General features: G+C 37.3%; 7 protein-coding genes across 7 annotated transcripts; 2 read left to right on the top strand and 5 right to left on the bottom strand.

Annotated features, from left to right (window-relative positions):
- Nucleotides 1–543: 543 nt before the first annotated feature.
- Nucleotides 544–2,891, top strand: LOC17888531 (GTP 3',8-cyclase, mitochondrial). Its single transcript, XM_006296106.2, has 7 exons — nucleotides 544–693; nucleotides 913–1,497; nucleotides 1,588–1,755; nucleotides 1,850–2,041; nucleotides 2,147–2,215; nucleotides 2,316–2,410; nucleotides 2,623–2,891. The coding sequence occupies exons 1-6, from the start codon at nucleotides 628–630 to the stop codon at nucleotides 2,397–2,399; spliced, it is 1,164 nt and encodes a 387-aa protein (XP_006296168.2). The 5' UTR covers nucleotides 544–627; the 3' UTR covers nucleotides 2,400–2,410; nucleotides 2,623–2,891.
- A 96-nt stretch (nucleotides 2,892–2,987) lies between these two features.
- Nucleotides 2,988–3,473, bottom strand: LOC17890517 (putative defensin-like protein 9). Its single transcript, XM_006295798.2, has 2 exons — nucleotides 3,339–3,473; nucleotides 2,988–3,240 (listed from the first exon to the last, which is right to left on the bottom strand). The coding sequence occupies exons 1-2, from the start codon at nucleotides 3,400–3,402 to the stop codon at nucleotides 3,053–3,055; spliced, it is 252 nt and encodes an 83-aa protein (XP_006295860.1). The 5' UTR covers nucleotides 3,403–3,473; the 3' UTR covers nucleotides 2,988–3,052.
- A 1,088-nt stretch (nucleotides 3,474–4,561) lies between these two features.
- LOC17890196 lies at nucleotides 4,562–5,153 on the bottom strand. The gene has a single exon (XM_006295236.2). The coding sequence runs from the start codon at nucleotides 5,054–5,056 to the stop codon at nucleotides 4,751–4,753; it is 306 nt and encodes a 101-aa protein (XP_006295298.1). The 5' UTR covers nucleotides 5,057–5,153; the 3' UTR covers nucleotides 4,562–4,750.
- A 488-nt stretch (nucleotides 5,154–5,641) lies between these two features.
- On the bottom strand, nucleotides 5,642–6,262 carry LOC17889100. Its single transcript, XM_006295157.2, has one exon. It carries the CDS (start codon nucleotides 6,193–6,195, stop codon nucleotides 5,827–5,829), a length of 369 nt encoding a protein of 122 aa, XP_006295219.2. The 5' UTR covers nucleotides 6,196–6,262; the 3' UTR covers nucleotides 5,642–5,826.
- Nucleotides 6,263–8,036: 1,774 nt separating this feature from the next.
- LOC17888161 lies at nucleotides 8,037–8,746 on the bottom strand. The gene has a single exon (XM_006295446.2). The coding sequence runs from the start codon at nucleotides 8,722–8,724 to the stop codon at nucleotides 8,281–8,283; it is 444 nt and encodes a 147-aa protein (XP_006295508.1). The 5' UTR covers nucleotides 8,725–8,746; the 3' UTR covers nucleotides 8,037–8,280.
- A 1,066-nt stretch (nucleotides 8,747–9,812) lies between these two features.
- Nucleotides 9,813–12,111, top strand: LOC17889080. Its single transcript, XM_006295377.2, has 4 exons — nucleotides 9,813–10,382; nucleotides 10,668–11,045; nucleotides 11,115–11,206; nucleotides 11,295–12,111. The coding sequence occupies exons 1-4, from the start codon at nucleotides 9,813–9,815 to the stop codon at nucleotides 11,974–11,976; spliced, it is 1,722 nt and encodes a 573-aa protein (XP_006295439.1). The 3' UTR covers nucleotides 11,977–12,111.
- LOC17890432 (cation/H(+) antiporter 21) lies at nucleotides 11,982–15,117 on the bottom strand. The gene is made up of 3 exons (XM_006295805.2): nucleotides 14,804–15,117; nucleotides 14,023–14,479; nucleotides 11,982–13,912 (listed from the first exon to the last, which is right to left on the bottom strand). The coding sequence occupies exons 1-3, from the start codon at nucleotides 15,056–15,058 to the stop codon at nucleotides 12,090–12,092; spliced, it is 2,535 nt and encodes an 844-aa protein (XP_006295867.2). The 5' UTR covers nucleotides 15,059–15,117; the 3' UTR covers nucleotides 11,982–12,089.
- Nucleotides 15,118–15,733: the final 616 nt, after the last annotated feature.

Genomic DNA, 15,733 nt, shown 5'->3' with positions numbered 1-15,733 from the left:
AAGAGAAAATAATTATAATATTTTTTGAAAATCAATTAAAAATAATAATAAAATATTACAATATGAATAAAAAATCAACGAAACAAAATTTTAAACCTTCCGCGCGGAGTGCGGGTCAACTGCTAGTTTCTTAATAAATTTAACTCTAAGATTTATTAAGGTGACAGTTTGCAGGTTTGCATGCATGTCACCTTAGTGTATAATAAGTGACAGTTGTTGTTACTTGTCAATCGAGAAACCCCAAAATGAAATTATTTTCTTATGTTGGGCTTCACGTCCGTGTGTTGTTGACTGTTTGTCACATAATTTGCATATTTCTACATAGATTATTATTTTAATTATTTTAGAGTCCGCTGAATATCTGATCTAGATGCAATCTTCACATCCACTACTCGGACCAGCCAATGCTAGTCGGTTTAGTTTCGATAACCGGTCAACAGTTCCATGTTTCAGCCAAAATGATCTAAAGTGCCGTCTTCACTTTTTCAACTTTTGAGTTGTTTTATCTGACCAAAACACTCTCTTCGTCTACCAAAGGTCATCTCTTCCTCTTTCTCTCCACTTCGTCTACCAAAAATATCTCATCAGTTCTCTCATTCCATCTTCTTCCCTACAGTTCTGTTAGCGATGAGGAGGTGCTATTCCAAATTCAGTTCTTTCCACTTGGGTTTCAAAAATTCCAACTTTTTCCTGGTAAATCTCCCTACTTTTCGTTTTTCTTTTTTTCCTTATTCTCTCTTTCTCCACTCAAAGTTCGTTACTTTTTTCTTTTTCTCGAATTGATTCTAGGATTTACGAGCTGATATGAATGTTAGTATTAGAGTTTTTAGATATGTGTGCTCATGTGATTCTCTATTAGAGAGAATCAATACTTAATTGTATTCTCTTCCCGTCTTTTGTATCCTTTAACAGGTTGATTCTGCAATTGGTTCTGGCTCAGTGACAAGAACTATTGCTACTACTAGTGAGCGTTCCTTTAGCAATTATGCAGCTCAGGTTGATCAGACCAAAGACAATCCTGTTTCCGACATGTTGATTGATTCTTTTGGCCGTTTACATACCTACTTGAGGATATCTTTGACTGAGCGGTGTAACCTCCGGTGTCAGTATTGTATGCCGTCTGAAGGTGTTGAACTTACCCCTAAGCCTCAGTTATTGTCACAGTCTGAGATTGTTAGGTTGGCTGGTCTTTTTGTTTCTGCTGGGGTTAACAAGATTCGGTTGACCGGTGGTGAGCCTACTGTTAGGAATGATATAGAAGAGATTTGTCTCCAGTTGTCTAGCTTAAAAGGGTTGAAGAACTTGGCTATCACTACCAATGGTATCACTCTTGCTAAAAAGCTACCAAAGCTTAAAGAATGCGGGCTTGATTCGCTTAATATCAGCTTAGATACTCTTGTCCCAGCCAAGTTTGAGTTTCTGACTAGGCGTAAAGGGCACGAGAGGGTTATGAAATCCATTGATACTGCTATTGAGCTTGGATACAATCCCGTTAAAGTATGTTAATAATCCCTCCCTCATTTTTTCTGTTTAATTGCAGCAGAACAATACTTGATGCTCAAGAGTTTTTTCATATTCTGTTGACAGGTAAATTGTGTTGTCATGAGGGGATTGAATGATGATGAGATTTGTGATTTTGTGGAGTTGACACGCGATAAGCCAATCAATGTTCGGTTTATTGAGTTTATGCCCTTTGATGGAAATGTTTGGAATGTAAAGAAACTTGTGCCTTATGCAGAACTGATGGATAAAGTGGTAAGGTAGAATTTTCTCAATGTTTGGCCTTTTTGAGACTAGTGAACCTTTCCTTGAGCATTTTCGTGATTGGTTTCAGTTGTTATGGTAACAGGTCAAGGGCTTTCCGAGTATAAAGCGTATGAAAGATCACCCAACTGAAACAGCTAAGAACTTTACGATTGATGGGCATTGCGGTTCTGTTTCTTTCATCACATCCATGACAGAACACTTCTGCGCTGGCTGCAATAGATTAAGACTTCTTGCGGATGGGAACTTCAAAGTTTGCTTGTTTGGTCCCTCGGAGGTATAGTAAACTTCCAAACTTTTTTTGTGGCTGAGTAAAGGAAATTTTTTAGTCAAGTGGATTCGTGGTTGCGCTTATCAATAATGTTTTGTTACCCATAAACAGGTTAGTTTGAGAGATCCTCTCCGTTCTGGTGCTGATGACGAGGCACTAAGGGAAATTATAGGCGCTGCTGTATGTATTTAGTTGCTTCATCTGATTTTAGCAACCTGTAATGAAATCTTTCCTTTGTTTTCGTTTGTGTTTGAGACTTAAAATTCACAATGGGTTTCAGGTGAAGAGGAAGAAAGCTGCACACGCTGGAATGCTTGACATTGCAAAAACAGCCAATAGACCAATGATACACATCGGTGGCTAAGCTCTTCTGACGTAAGTCCTTTAAGCCATTGTTTACGTTTAATGAGAACCTGCAGTCAGTTGTGAACATATCTACCAACCAGATAAGCATTAGACCAACAAAATGTCTGATTTGTTATATTATGTTTAGATTCATGGGTTCTGATACTTGATCTCAGTCGGTAACAGTTTTTGATGCATCAAACCGTTTTTGTTTCACCATGGCGTTATAATTCTCTTTACAGGTTGGTGAAGTTCTTGGAAAACACTACAAGGACCTTGAGTTTAATATATCTAAGTAAGAAACTATCCGCTGCTCCCAACTCCGTGACAAAGTTTTTGCAAAACAATAAGACTGAAGAGTTTCTCAATATGTTTCTTCTCTGTATACGTAGCAGTCACTGTACAGGCACTCAGAATTTCTACATGAACCTTTTGCACTTCAATTACTTTTCTTGTGTACGAAAACAATAAAAACTTAAAGATTATATTGATAAGAGATTTCGACCTTAAATGTGTTTATTATAATTTTATATCTTTATGCGATAACAACGAACTCTTTTGAATACATAACTTGTACCCTACTCTTTTATTTTAGCTTACATAAATGTGATATAGAGAGAGAGCTTATTAATGGCTTTTAAGCAAAGTAAAGTTATTCATAATAGTAATAGTTTAGGTAGAGAGAGCACAAGGCTTCCTGCAAACACAATCTCTGATGAATCCTTTGCATCGACCATCAGGGAAACCTTCGCTGATACACACTCGCTTGCAGTTCGCCCATTTCGTACACATTCCCCTGAAGTATAAGCTCTTGGTTTCGCACAACTGTGGATCTTGTCCTTCAACCGTCTTCATCATACCTATAAATATAAAGATTAAAGACCATATCAAGTAATTAAAGAATTCGTATGTTTTATTAGATTTGCTTATAACTTGTGGGGGAGATAGATTTATATACTTGGTCCGAGAAAAAGTAGGATTACGAAGATGAGTGTAGAGATTAACTGCATATTGCTCTTCATGTTTTCTTTTTGCTCTTTGATTAACTTATTAAGCGAGAGAGTAGTAAAAAGAGAGAACAATTAGAGCTCTTGATGTTTGGAATTAGCTTGTAAGAAATAATGTAAAGAGGTTGGGATATTATATAGTAAACAGAAGCATAAAGATAAGTTGGTAAAATATCAACAGATGTTTATTTACCAATGTGAAAATAAAGATTAATATAAATTATGTGTAATAAAATCTGTTATTTTGAGAAAAAAAATCTGCAATATAAATATATATATTAATTGTTTTATCTTTATATTATCTCTTGAACTAGTAAAAATTTAAAATAAATCTGCTTCTATAATTTACTTACAGTAAAATTATTCCACATCACATTTCTAGAATTTTCTTACAAATTAAACTCAATTTCTAAATTTTTTTCTTATATTAATCATATCCACAAGTAACATATTATATTTGAAACCATATCCACAAGTAACATATTATATTTTAAACTTCTCAATAACTTTTTTTTGTAAGATTTGCATAATTAAACTTTTGCCATTTGGTTGACAAAAAAAAAAAAAAATCTTGCCATTTGAATAAACATTAAACTTGAACTTCTTATTTGTAATATAATCATACTTTAAATTAGTATAGAAAACATACTTTAAATAATTCTAAAAGAAATTAGTATACATAATTTAAATATACTTGATATTTTTAACTTGCTAATATATATATTCTTGCGGATCATATTATGAAACGGGTTAAATATAATTATAAAAGTTTTTACGGGTTGGTTTACTAAAATATACAAAATATTTTAATCTAATATCAAACGAGTTAACGTCAATCATAACCGTTACCAAACACACAAAAATACAATATATCCAAAACTATAGAACGTAAATATTAATCAAAAGATATTAAAACAAACGCAAAAGATACAACATACATATTTCTTAACAATTATTAGAAAAAATTGTTCTGCGGTATATCACGGTTTTCTTGTTTAAATCCAATATCAAAGAGGAACTGAAATAGATCCCAAGATATAAGCTGGAACAAGGTTTGAACAATTCATTGTTTGAAAAAACTACATCTTAAACTTTTCACCACATTCAAATAAAACATCAATTGATAAATATTTTGGTTTAATTAATAAAATTACTAATTATATATCAACACGACGATATACTAACTCCTTTTAAATTGTACATACAGTATATATTTGGCTTAAATAATATTCAACATCTACACCAATCATACATATACAGAGATAGAGGACTAATCAATATTGCATCCATTTAATGAAACAATCTAAAAAAATATGGAGAAAATGAATCAAACAATGCCGTATTGCCGTATGTATATCCTTAGCTAAGATGGTGGTGATATAGTTCTTGTTGCTGCCTCATCTTGGGAAGAAGGAGACGTAAGAGAAGAAGAAGAAGAAGAGGAGCCGTTAGATGAAGGAGACATCTCTTCGCCAGCAGGAATATCTTGAAGCGACGCAAGAATGCGGCGGATGCTAACGGACCTCATAGGCCGGAAACTATAAGCCCTTTTCAACGAATTCGATCTAGAGAAAACCCTCGAAGATTTCGAGAGGATGAGATACACCAAAGCTTGAACCAGAGCAAATAAGGCTACCTTCATCAACATCGTTCCCAAGCCTCCATCCATTTGTAGTAAATAGATATTAAATACTGATTACACAAGAGTTTTGATTAAACAAAAGAGTTTAACGGGTAAAGAAAATGTTTGAGATTTGAAGATTGAGTTAAGAGATTGAGGATTTTTAAGTTGATGCTAAAAAGGTTCATTGTATTTATAGAAGAAGAGAGCGCCTTGCGTGCGTTATTGACCAGAGGCAGAGACGTGGAAGTAACGGACATGGACATATTACTGTTACGTATACCTTATCCGGTCAAATGCGAGGACACGTCATATTTTTCTCTAGAAACAGAACCCTAACACATTATTATTTTAAGCACGTGATCGATACTTGAACACCAAATCAACTGAGTTGTGGACTAGTATACTTCTGTCCCTCGGTTCGATCTTTGGGTCGGGTGACTCTCGATCGGGATGATATTGTTTTCTACCAGGGATAGTACTATTGACCAGTATGTTCCATACGCAACAAAAGATTACCCTAAAACCTAATGAACATATATAACTTAATATATGTTTATACTATTCCATGAGACAGGAAATTAAAAGATTGCATACATCATGAATAATATAGTAATATTTTGCTCTCGTCATAATATATGATACATTATTCTATTCCATGAGAATAGTGATTTAAAAGATTACATAAAATGGTATATAATTGGACGATACTAGAAAAAAAAAATCAGTTGACCTACATTGAATCCCCATATTATACTAGACCCAAAGCGGAAGTCAAGAATACTAGCTAGAACAACCAAAAACGTTGTCGTTTTACTTCATCGAAGAGGAAACCAACGTTCTTGAAACTTAGATTGATAAGAAACCATGAAGAAGAGAAAGACGAGCATGAAGGCCACTCCCCACGGCGTTCCTCCGGCTCTATACAAAGACTCTCTTTCGTTCAGAGGTATCAACGACGACATCTTGATCCCTCCTACGACTCCTCCATCGTCGGATAGAAAATGGACGGCCAAGAGCAAAAGCAGAGGAGAAGCCATGAGAGCAAGCTTGAACTGATCCGTAAATCCTTCTATGACTGGTTCGTAGCTCCCGTACCATGAGATAGTTACGAACATGAATAAGATGAAGACGAAGACGCAGAGATGTAATGGAACTGGGGTGCTTCCTTCTTGATCTCTTCCCATTTTAGTTTCTTGATTGTTGTTTGTTTTGTTTTCTATTGAGAGTTTTCTTTAGATGTACGTAGAGAGACTTAATGTTTGAGTTTTGATGAAGAAGTTGGAGGATGAGGTTGGTTTTTTATAAAGGATAAGCTTCGGATTCTACAAGAAAGTAATTAAATACGTACAGTTTAAAATAATAGAAATTTAATTATAGATCACTGAATACTGGTACTGGACCATCTTAATAAATTGTTCAAATTTACAGATATGTTTATGAATTAAACAGGATTAACCGAATGTCAAATGAAATAAACCCACTAAATCATTAAAATATATACATATGTTGAATGACATGATATATGAATAACAAATTTTGATAATTTATTTTATAAGTATTTAATTGAATTCAAACTGAATTAAATTAATCCTAGTTATAATTACAGAAATCTTCATTTGAGCAAAAACAATAAAAAAATGTTACTTTTGAGTATTTATTTATATACGGAAGCTGAATAGAAAAGGAAATGAAAAAGAGAGCTGACTTGGAACTTTAATTAAAGATTCTGCTTTTTTGACGGTGCCATAAGGCAAAGGTTACTTAACAGGGTCGGTGTGATGCCATGCATCTCCAATTTTATTGGTAAAGTAAAGTAAAGCTAACCAATGATGATCTACCACGTACTAACGACCTTTGCTTATACCTGAGGTGACCTTCTCATTTCTTTATTCTCCAAGCAAACACTCAAATATATATAATATGGTGGTATCAATGTAACTAGCTACTTCTATGCCTAGTAGTCGATAGAACTCGAACAAGCAGGAAATTATTTTTGTTGAAAGAAAGCGCAGCAGGAAACACAAATATTTTTGCTAAAAGGATAAGGATGTAAAGGAATACACCAATACGATTTTGTTTGCAACAAAAACATATCAATTACATATTTACATGTTAAAAATTTGTTATTATTGGAACCTCTCTGCACTATAGGGATAACAATAGAACACTCGAATTAGATAATGACGACCATATGGACGAACTAGGAGTTTATGATCTTGTAAAGCTGTTTTATCAGTTATAACTTATATAACATTGATTTTTATTAAATGAACTAGCTAAGATGGCTCTTTTTTGTTTTTGTGTGTCAGTGTGCGCACCAACTAGCTTAGGATGTTATGGAGTTGTTTTATAACATTGATATTTTACAATTTTAGTTTATCTGATCTCGAAGCATCACTAGTTTGGAAGTTAGCTAGATGATTGCCACGCTTATATGTATATAAGTTACAGTAATTAATTCAGATTAAGCAGCATTGTAAAGAAAACATGTGTCACGGTCAGACAGCGCAAGTTATATTATCACCATGTGTCACTCCGACGACTCACAGGGAATATTCGAGTGAGCCATCTAACATGCATGGATATCGATATCAAAAGACTAATAGTTGTTTTTCTTGTTTTTTGTTTTCCAAGTAATTTTGTGATTTATCTATAATTGAAAATCTTGCAAGCTTTCTTTATCCAAAATAACTTGTTTCTTTTAAAGTTTGTGGGAGCTAGTTGGTAGAAGAGTAGTTTGCAGATCTTCAATTTACCATATTTAACACTTTATATATAATTTGATTAAAATATTGGTTTTATGTAGATGGTGATATTTTTGGACACCTTAATGAAAACTTTCGTAACATAAAGGTTTCCAGAATACATATTCTACTGGTGGTGGTACGTGGTGCCTTCACTTCTAATTTTCTTAAACTGAGATTAACCAAAAATATGGAATTTAGCACCATAATATCTGAAAAATTAGGCGGACAACGAACAAACTAATTATAGACTAAAACCATAACAAACTCAAATTAAACAACCAAAAAAGAGGTTCGTGTATATAGATAGTGCTAATTACAATCTCAAAAGTTAAAACCAATCCATATCAAAAAAAGAAGAAAAGTCAAAACCAATACGACAACAACATACGTGCACATCAATAATACCGTACGTACGTAAAACATATCTAGTAACTAATTGTGTACGTAATGTATAGAGATACACGTATATGTGAATGTGATCACGTACATGAAACGTGCGTATATACGATGTGAATTGGGAAATCAAGTTTTGAACCGTAAGACCGGCGTTTTGCGATCAGTACGTTTGGCTTTTATCAAACCGCTCCACACCTTAACATAACGACCCATCATACCTTTGAATTTCACACCACCTTGCTTCTCTTTCTTCACCACCAATTGCATCGTCTGCTTGATCCCCTCGTCATCCCCGAAATGTTGACCTAGGGAGCTCTTGTTGTTACCATTATTAGCTTCTCCATTCGATTTCTCCTCGCATCTCATCAGGTTGTTCAAACTCTTACGATCAATTTCTTTGTCTTCGATTTCATCTTGTTCTTTGTCATCGTCTGGTTTCGGTTGTGAGCTTTGTGTGGATATATCTTGGTGATGCATATCACTGTTGAGACTAGACCATGGTTTTCGAGTTCTTTTCGACATGCTTAGATCAAAACGTGGTTTTGTCAGGTTTATAACTTCACTTCCCATGGTTGATCATACAAAAGAGAGAATCTAGTTTCAGAGGAGACAACTATATAGCGGGATTAGATTTAGGAGTAGTTATAGGTCCATTTTCACTTTTGTTTTGTAACGTAAGAGGTCGGTGACTGTGAGTGTTTGGACTATTACTTACTTTGTAAATAAATAATGAAATGATTACAGTTGTGACATATATACTTAATCTTAATTTATCTTTAATTCTAACATATAACAATGAAATCACAACTGACCAACTTTGAAGGCTCTGATTATGCGATGATTTCATACTTCCGCTGGTTTATAATAACAGCCATGAAATAAATATCCTTATCTTATATAATCCATCTCAGTCGCCAATTTAGCCAAATGTAAAAGAATCGAAATTTCTTGTTTTTGGTATAGAAAAAGGTGGCAAAAGAGTTGTTGAAAAGAGATACCAACCACAAAGGTGCAATCAAAGCATTTGTTGATAAATTTATGGAAGAAAGGTTGGTTCGAGTGCGACCTGATGGACCAAGTTTGGAGTGGCAACACAAATACAAGTAAGTACATGATTGGACACTTCACTTGTGTTCTCTGTTCCAAGGCATCTCCACAAATTTGACAAGGTTGTGGTATATCAAACAAGCCTTTCATGGAAGGACAATCCATAGTCGGCCCAGTTGGGAAAATGTTGCATGAAGTCTCTTAAGTCTTAACTACAAAAAGAAAAGAAAAAATTAAAACTTATCTGCACAGAATATTTTTTGTTTGGTTTCATTCCAAATACAGTTGGAACTAGGCAATTAGATAACAAAAGTCCCTGACTTGCAAATCCAAATCGTTACAATATTGTAATTTGGAATTTAACGAAAGAAACAAACAAAAAGGCTCGTGCTTTACACCTGCAACCAACAAAAAGGGCTATACTTTGCAAAGTCACCCCCCATCAAATCTCGAAGACAGAGCGAGCTTTTTAGCATTCTGACAAAACTTACTGTTTCCGACACAGTAAACGACGAACTCTCCACTGCACTCCCCGAGACCCCATCTCTTTGAGATCCACACTCCTACTTCCTTCCCCCACAAAAGATGCTTCTTCTTTCCAAGTTCCAACCATGGCGTGTCTTACTCCCGGAGTTCTCTCCAACCTTCTCAATCTCGCCGCCGGTAACTCTGTTTCTTCACCGTCGTTACTTTCCTCACACCGCTCACCACTCCTCCAAGTCATCGAAATAGTCCCCTGTCTCTCTGATGACCAATGGCGTAGCGAAGCATTCTTCGTCAAAGTCTCTGACTCTCTCCACGCCGCTTACGTCGCCGTTTCTGCCGGAGACGACGCTGATCTCATACGTTCCGATGAAATCCAACTAGGGCAGTTTGTTTACATCCGCGGTGGTCTACACATTGAGAAAGGTTGCCCTGTTCCTGTAATCCGTGGGTTGAAACCAGTCCCCAAGCGGAGGCTCTGCGTTGGAAACCCTAGTGATCTTGTTTCTAGCGACTTGCTGGTTCCTTTCACCCTGGCCTCTGTTTCGCCGACGACGAAAAAGAAGAATCTTATTTCGATGAGGCGGATGAGTTTGGATTCCGCGAGAAGAAGTTGTTGGGATCAGAGTCCTTCGTTGACTCACCACCGTCGTGACTCCGCATTGCTTCTTTCTTCACCACGTCTCAAACCCAAATTGGTACTTTTTTTTAATCTTCATCTTAGTCTCTTATGTAAATCGAGTTGATGCTGCTTCTTACGACTAAATGTTGCTCTGTTTCATTGCATTTTGATTTTGGAAACTCTGTTTTTCACTGGTTTAGGTTTCTTGTTATTTAAGTTGTTACAGTGGTCTGTTTCAAGTGACCTTATAAGTTGCTTTTTGTAGATAGTGCAACAATTTGATATTGGCTTTATAGTTTGTTGCACTTGGAATGTGAATCTTTCTTGATTCCATAGACTTCTATGTTTTTTTTTTTTGCAGGTATTGCCTGATAAGAATCTGCCAAAGAACGAGTCCCCATCAAAGCACCTTAACTGTGAAACCCCTACTTTAAGAAACAGGAATGTGGTCAAGCCTATATCACCTATATCCATGGCCATTTCTCCAAAAGATGGTATCAAGTCACCTACAATAAATCACCTTAACTGCGACACCCCTGCTTTAAGAAATAGAAATGTGGTCAAGCCTGCATCACCTATATCCATGACCAATTCTCAAAAAGATGGTATCAACTCGCTGTCAAAGGCTGTGGCTCTTCCACCAGTTGCGCTTTTTAAGCATCCTTCAAGTCAGAGGACTTGGTCTGATCAGAGAATCTTATGGAGTGGACTCCCAAAAGCCATTCAATTGCTTGGAAAGGTACGATATTTGGATCGATCTAGCGACTCTGAGTTATTAGTAGTCATATGGTTCAACCTCTCGTTTCAGGAAGTCTCATCACATAGGCAAGTAGCAGTTTCGGGAGCAGTAAGCGCATTGGAGGAAGCATCTGCAATGGAGTCTGTTCTACTCAGTTTGCAGTATGTCTCTCTATCCATTCCTAACCGTCTTCATTACACAAGTTTGTGAGTCACTATTAATAATATAGATATGACTTTGTTCCTTCAGGGCCTTTGCCGAGCTGTGTGATTCTTCTAAGAAATTATCTGCGGGACAAGTAGTGCGGCGGTTCATGGAGCTTTACCATAGTACACAGAATACAGGCAAAGCCGTCCATCTGTTGCTTACTCAGAATCGAAACAACAACTCCTGCAAAGCTAATAAAAATGCAGCATCTTGGGTTCAAGCTGCGGTAGTGACTGGTTTTTCTCAGTTCAACTTATGTAAAGAGTCTGGAAAGCAAGAGGATGCTGCTGATCATCATTACATTGTTATACAAAACTCATCTGGAAAGCTGAATCCCAAGGAGAAAATAAGTCCAAGAAACACAGATTACAAGTGCGTGAAACCTCCTGCAACGAAACATCGTTCTGTTTCTGACCGAAGTAGCTTAGAAGGTAAAAATAGGTTGAAGGAGTCAGCAAGTCTAGCGGACGAGCTAGTTCGAGTTTCGAGCAAGTGGTTCTTGAAATACTTGGAGAACTCACTGAACAAAGGGTCTTTCTCGGTGAAGAAGGAAGAAACAAATGGAAAAGACTGTCTTCTCGTCCACCTTAAAGCAGTAAACCAATGGCTTGATGATATGATCATAAACAGAACAGAAACAAGCGAGAAAGTCGAAGAATTAAGAAAGAATCTGCAACGGTTTCTACTTGAGCATATTGACTTTGCCATTAGGGATACTCGGTAACAAACATGATTAGTGTAGGAACCAAGAACTCTTTTGGATTTTGATTATCTGACAAAAACTTACAATTTGAAAAAACTCTCCTCTAAAGTTTATGGAATGAGAAAAAACACATATCATTTGCGCATTCCTCTATGATATTGATGTGCCTCTTCATCATCCTCGTCTTCCATGAAAGGTGTAGCTGCTTGAGCGGTCTTGGCACCACCTTGGACAGGTTCTTGATTGTTACCTGCGTTTTGTCTGTTGGCTGATGAGTATTGTTGGACCACAAGAACCGAAGCATGCATCGTGAAGTTTGAGGAAGCTAATGTATCGCCTATAACACCTAAAACCGGAGCACTATTCCAATCCGTTAATCCCGCGGTCACAGGTGTTTCTACTTGATACCCTCTTCCTACAATGTAAAGATCGTGTGAATTGTTCTCTTCCAATTCTATAATCGCTGTGATCGTCTCTTGGCCATCGTTAACCACTTTCTCTATATAAGTCACCGACGGATCATCCCTTGTCTTGAAATTAAACTCGTAGATGTACTCTTCGTCGATATTTTTCTCTTTCTCGTATTCTATCCCGACCGTGAGTAAAGCTTCCCGCCCTGGCACGAATCTCACAACCGTGAGTTTAACCATTTCTTGTCCCACCATCCTCCAAGCGAAAGCTAGAGCCTCTCGGTCGTCCCGACCTCCAATGAATAGCATCGCGATCTCTTTCTTGGTGTTTTCGCCTTGGAACGTAAGTGATTCAGACCGGATGATCGTCATGCCACGGTCAACCAAAATCCCAACCGAACAAGGCGCGTAGCTCAAAACGTTTTTGTTGATGTCAGCGTGCGCATGGTTACCTTCAGTCAACCGACCGTCTGACGTCATGTTCTTATGGTAAGGCAATAAAATGAAGCTGACTTGTTTATCCTCGGCCAACGAACAAATATCTTCGTGCATCGTCGTGTAAGGTGAAACCGCGGTGATGGTCTGAACCAGAATCCCGTCGTTGTCCACTTCCAGAGCTGCGAACTTCTCAGCGATCTGATCGGATTCCGCTCTGACTCTTTCCGAAAAGTTAGCTTTCGGTTTGGCCTCATCGTTCATTATGAGCAACGAAGCCGTGGTGCGACCCGTTAGCTCGACTAGGTGGATGGCGAAAACGTTGAGAGGGGATTTCTTGGTCGGGTTAGAGAGTTGTAATAGATTGGTTATGCCGGAGACGTTAGGGAAGACATGGACGCAGGTTAGTACACCAAGCTCTGACTCTCCTTTGTGTTTTTGAATGGTTCGATTTTTGTAGAAAGCCAATTTCTTCTTTGGTTTGTAAGCAATGGCTAATAGTGGCTGCACCACTATTGACATCACTAGAAAGGCCAACGTCATATGAGTGTACATACTTACGTCCAATGAGTAGGTGTCTCGTCCTGCATTTAGAATGACTAATGCCATAGTTCCTTTGGTGTTCATAAGCGAACCAATGGCGAAACCATCAAGCAAAGGTATACGCAAGAAGATGGAGCAAACAATCGTGGACAAAATCTTCACCATAAACGAGGCAGAAATCACCAACGCCATCGTTCCGATGCTCACGAACCCGAACATGTAAGCAAGATCAGCTCTTAAACCGCAAATGATGTAGAAGAGAGGCATCAGTATCCCGGAGATGTAATCGTGGAGCTTCTCTTCGATCATGTTTCGAATGATGTGGTCGTGAGGGATCGAGAGACCGAACAAGAAAGCCCCGGTAATTGACTGGACACCACATACTTCGGTGAATAAGCTGCAGAGAATTACTCCCGCTAGAATGAACCAGACATGAGTTTCATCGACGTTGCCTCCTTTGACGGTGTTGTTGAAGATCCAAGCCACTGCAGGACGGATCGCGAAGTAGCAGAAAAGGACAAAAACTGCGGTTGATACTAATGAGTATGCCATCATTGCATTCCGTATACCTTGAATTAAATAATGTTTCTTGTTAGTACTAGTGTCATCATGCACCGTGTGCGTGTGTGAGTTCTAAAGGAAGAAAAAATAATTACAAGGGAACATTCATATTAGTTACCTGCTTTGCTAAAACACCCCATTCCAAACACAAAGAGAATCCAAGTGCACAAATCAGTAATAATGGCTGCACTCATCGCGGTACGTCCCATATCCGAACGCAAGAGCTTGAGATCCGCAAGAATCCTAGCAAGATCAGGGAAATTCGTACAGCCAAACGCGACCGACCAGTAAAGACCACCTGCTAAGATCTTGTCGGGGTCTCCGTTACCGGGAAGGTAGTAAAGGCCAACACCGGCAAGTAAAGCCGCAATGAGGCCAACGATGGCTATAATCACTGGTTTGGGATCTTTCATCTTTATCATCCTCAAGTCCATGCCTAGACCGAGGAGGAAAATGTTGTAAACGAGAGCTAAGTTGGCGAATGTCTCGAGAACCATTGTAAATCTATAAGGAAATACATGATCCAGGACCCAGCCCTTATTTCCGAGCACGCTCGGGCTGAACAGTAATCCGCACTGCAAATTATATAGGGAAGAAACAAAGAATAATCACTACAATTATTATGAGATCATGTTGTAATTTACGTACGAGATTAATTTGAAAAAAGTATATCCCATGGGCCAATGTGGCCATCATATTGCAATTTTTACGTGAACAAATCAAGAAACTGACATTATCAGTTGAAGAAAATAATCGCCAATCAAATATGTATCGAACATATGAAAAATTGAGCGAGACGACGAAAACACTAATGAATATTTCTACGTACCAAGACGGGTAAGATAAAAGATTGATAATGGTTAGTAATAAAATATGTTCTCAAGATTTGATTAACTCACAAGGATTTGAGCGACGAAAGGAGGAAAATAGAGAGGCCGAGTAAAATAGTAGAGAAGGCGGTAGGTGAGGTTAGAAACAAAGAGTTGCATTACAAAGACAGGAAGAGCGGCTGTAAGGGAGCTTCCGCTGTCCTCTAAACTATGATCTCCGGCCATGTTCATTAGCGTTTGGTTATAACACACGACGTTCCCATACCGAGAGATTGCCATTTCATCAAATTTAGGTAGAGCTTGGGGAAAAGGATCGGCCGCCATCACGAATGGGAAACTCTAAAATCTCCCACAAGGTTTTGGCCTTTCCTTCCGCTAACAAAAAAAATTTGAAACGTTTTGTGTTCATCATGTGTTGATTTTTGCATTAATAGCTGAGAGTTTTTTTTGTTTTTTTCCTCATTTTTGTCAATGCTAATTATAGATAATTTTGATATTGTAGCTGTTTTGTTTTTGTACTCTCCTTTGAGGATGAAATTAGTCAAATTTTGTTAGGCTCTTCCTTGTAATGTCCTTTTGATAGATGAGTTAATATGTTACTATTTAGTTAATAGTAGTATAAGGTATTAGGAGAGATCTTTTATTTAATCTTAAGGAAAAGCCTAAAACACAAGGTTGCACATGTAATCATGATGTTCTTGGATCAAGAAATTAGCAAAAATTAGACAGCTATATATAAAACCTTTCGACAATAAATAAATAAAATGAGAAAGAATAGAAAAGCCAAGTCTAGCTGGAAAAGTTAATACGAATGGCCACCGGACCCAACAGCCACCGGAGATTCTCCACCGGCCATTACCTTCACAGTTCACACACACAGAAAAATAAAATCAAAATAAAAACAGGAAAGTTTGAAAAATCTGCAACTTCCAATCATATTTGACAAAAGTTAACACTTTTAATAAGGTGATGACTTCAAGTTTAAGCACGTCCATGACA

The sequence above is a fragment of the Capsella rubella genome, unplaced genomic scaffold (genome assembly GCF_000375325.1).
Source record: "Capsella rubella cultivar Monte Gargano unplaced genomic scaffold, Caprub1_0 scaffold_4, whole genome shotgun sequence".
Lineage (NCBI taxonomy): Eukaryota > Viridiplantae > Streptophyta > Magnoliopsida > Brassicales > Brassicaceae > Capsella > Capsella rubella.
Note: the sequence above shows the minus strand (reverse complement) of the source record. Positions and strands in the feature narration are given on the sequence as shown.

Excerpts from the sequence above, each read along its gene's own strand:
- LOC17888531 (XM_006296106.2), top strand. The coding sequence starts at position 628 with ATGAGGAGGTGCTATTCCAAATTCAGTTCTTTCCACTTGGGTTTCAAA. Across the intron at positions 2,042-2,146 it reads GCTTGTTTGGTCCCTCGGAG|GTTAGTTTGAGAGATCCTCT; the intron begins GTATAGTAAACT and ends ACCCATAAACAG. Across the intron at positions 2,216-2,315 it reads GGGAAATTATAGGCGCTGCT|GTGAAGAGGAAGAAAGCTGC; the intron begins GTATGTATTTAG and ends AATGGGTTTCAG.
- LOC17890517 (XM_006295798.2), bottom strand. The coding sequence starts at position 3,402 with ATGAAGAGCAATATGCAGTTAATCTCTACACTCATCTTCGTAATCCTA. Across the intron at positions 3,241-3,338 it reads CCTACTTTTTCTCGGACCAA|GTATGATGAAGACGGTTGAA; the intron begins GTATATAAATCT and ends TTATATTTATAG.
- LOC17890196 (XM_006295236.2), bottom strand. The coding sequence starts at position 5,056 with ATGGATGGAGGCTTGGGAACGATGTTGATGAAGGTAGCCTTATTTGCT.
- LOC17889100 (XM_006295157.2), bottom strand. The coding sequence starts at position 6,195 with ATGGGAAGAGATCAAGAAGGAAGCACCCCAGTTCCATTACATCTCTGC.
- LOC17888161 (XM_006295446.2), bottom strand. The coding sequence starts at position 8,724 with ATGGGAAGTGAAGTTATAAACCTGACAAAACCACGTTTTGATCTAAGC.
- LOC17889080 (XM_006295377.2), top strand. The coding sequence starts at position 9,813 with ATGGCGTGTCTTACTCCCGGAGTTCTCTCCAACCTTCTCAATCTCGCC. Across the intron at positions 10,383-10,667 it reads CACGTCTCAAACCCAAATTG|GTATTGCCTGATAAGAATCT; the intron begins GTACTTTTTTTT and ends TTTTTTTTGCAG. Across the intron at positions 11,207-11,294 it reads TCTGTTCTACTCAGTTTGCA|GGCCTTTGCCGAGCTGTGTG; the intron begins GTATGTCTCTCT and ends TTGTTCCTTCAG.
- LOC17890432 (XM_006295805.2), bottom strand. The coding sequence starts at position 15,058 with ATGGCGGCCGATCCTTTTCCCCAAGCTCTACCTAAATTTGATGAAATG. Across the intron at positions 14,480-14,803 it reads CTTTCGTCGCTCAAATCCTT|TGCGGATTACTGTTCAGCCC; the intron begins GTGAGTTAATCA and ends TATAATTTGCAG. Across the intron at positions 13,913-14,022 it reads GGGGTGTTTTAGCAAAGCAG|GTATACGGAATGCAATGATG; the intron begins GTAACTAATATG and ends ATTTAATTCAAG.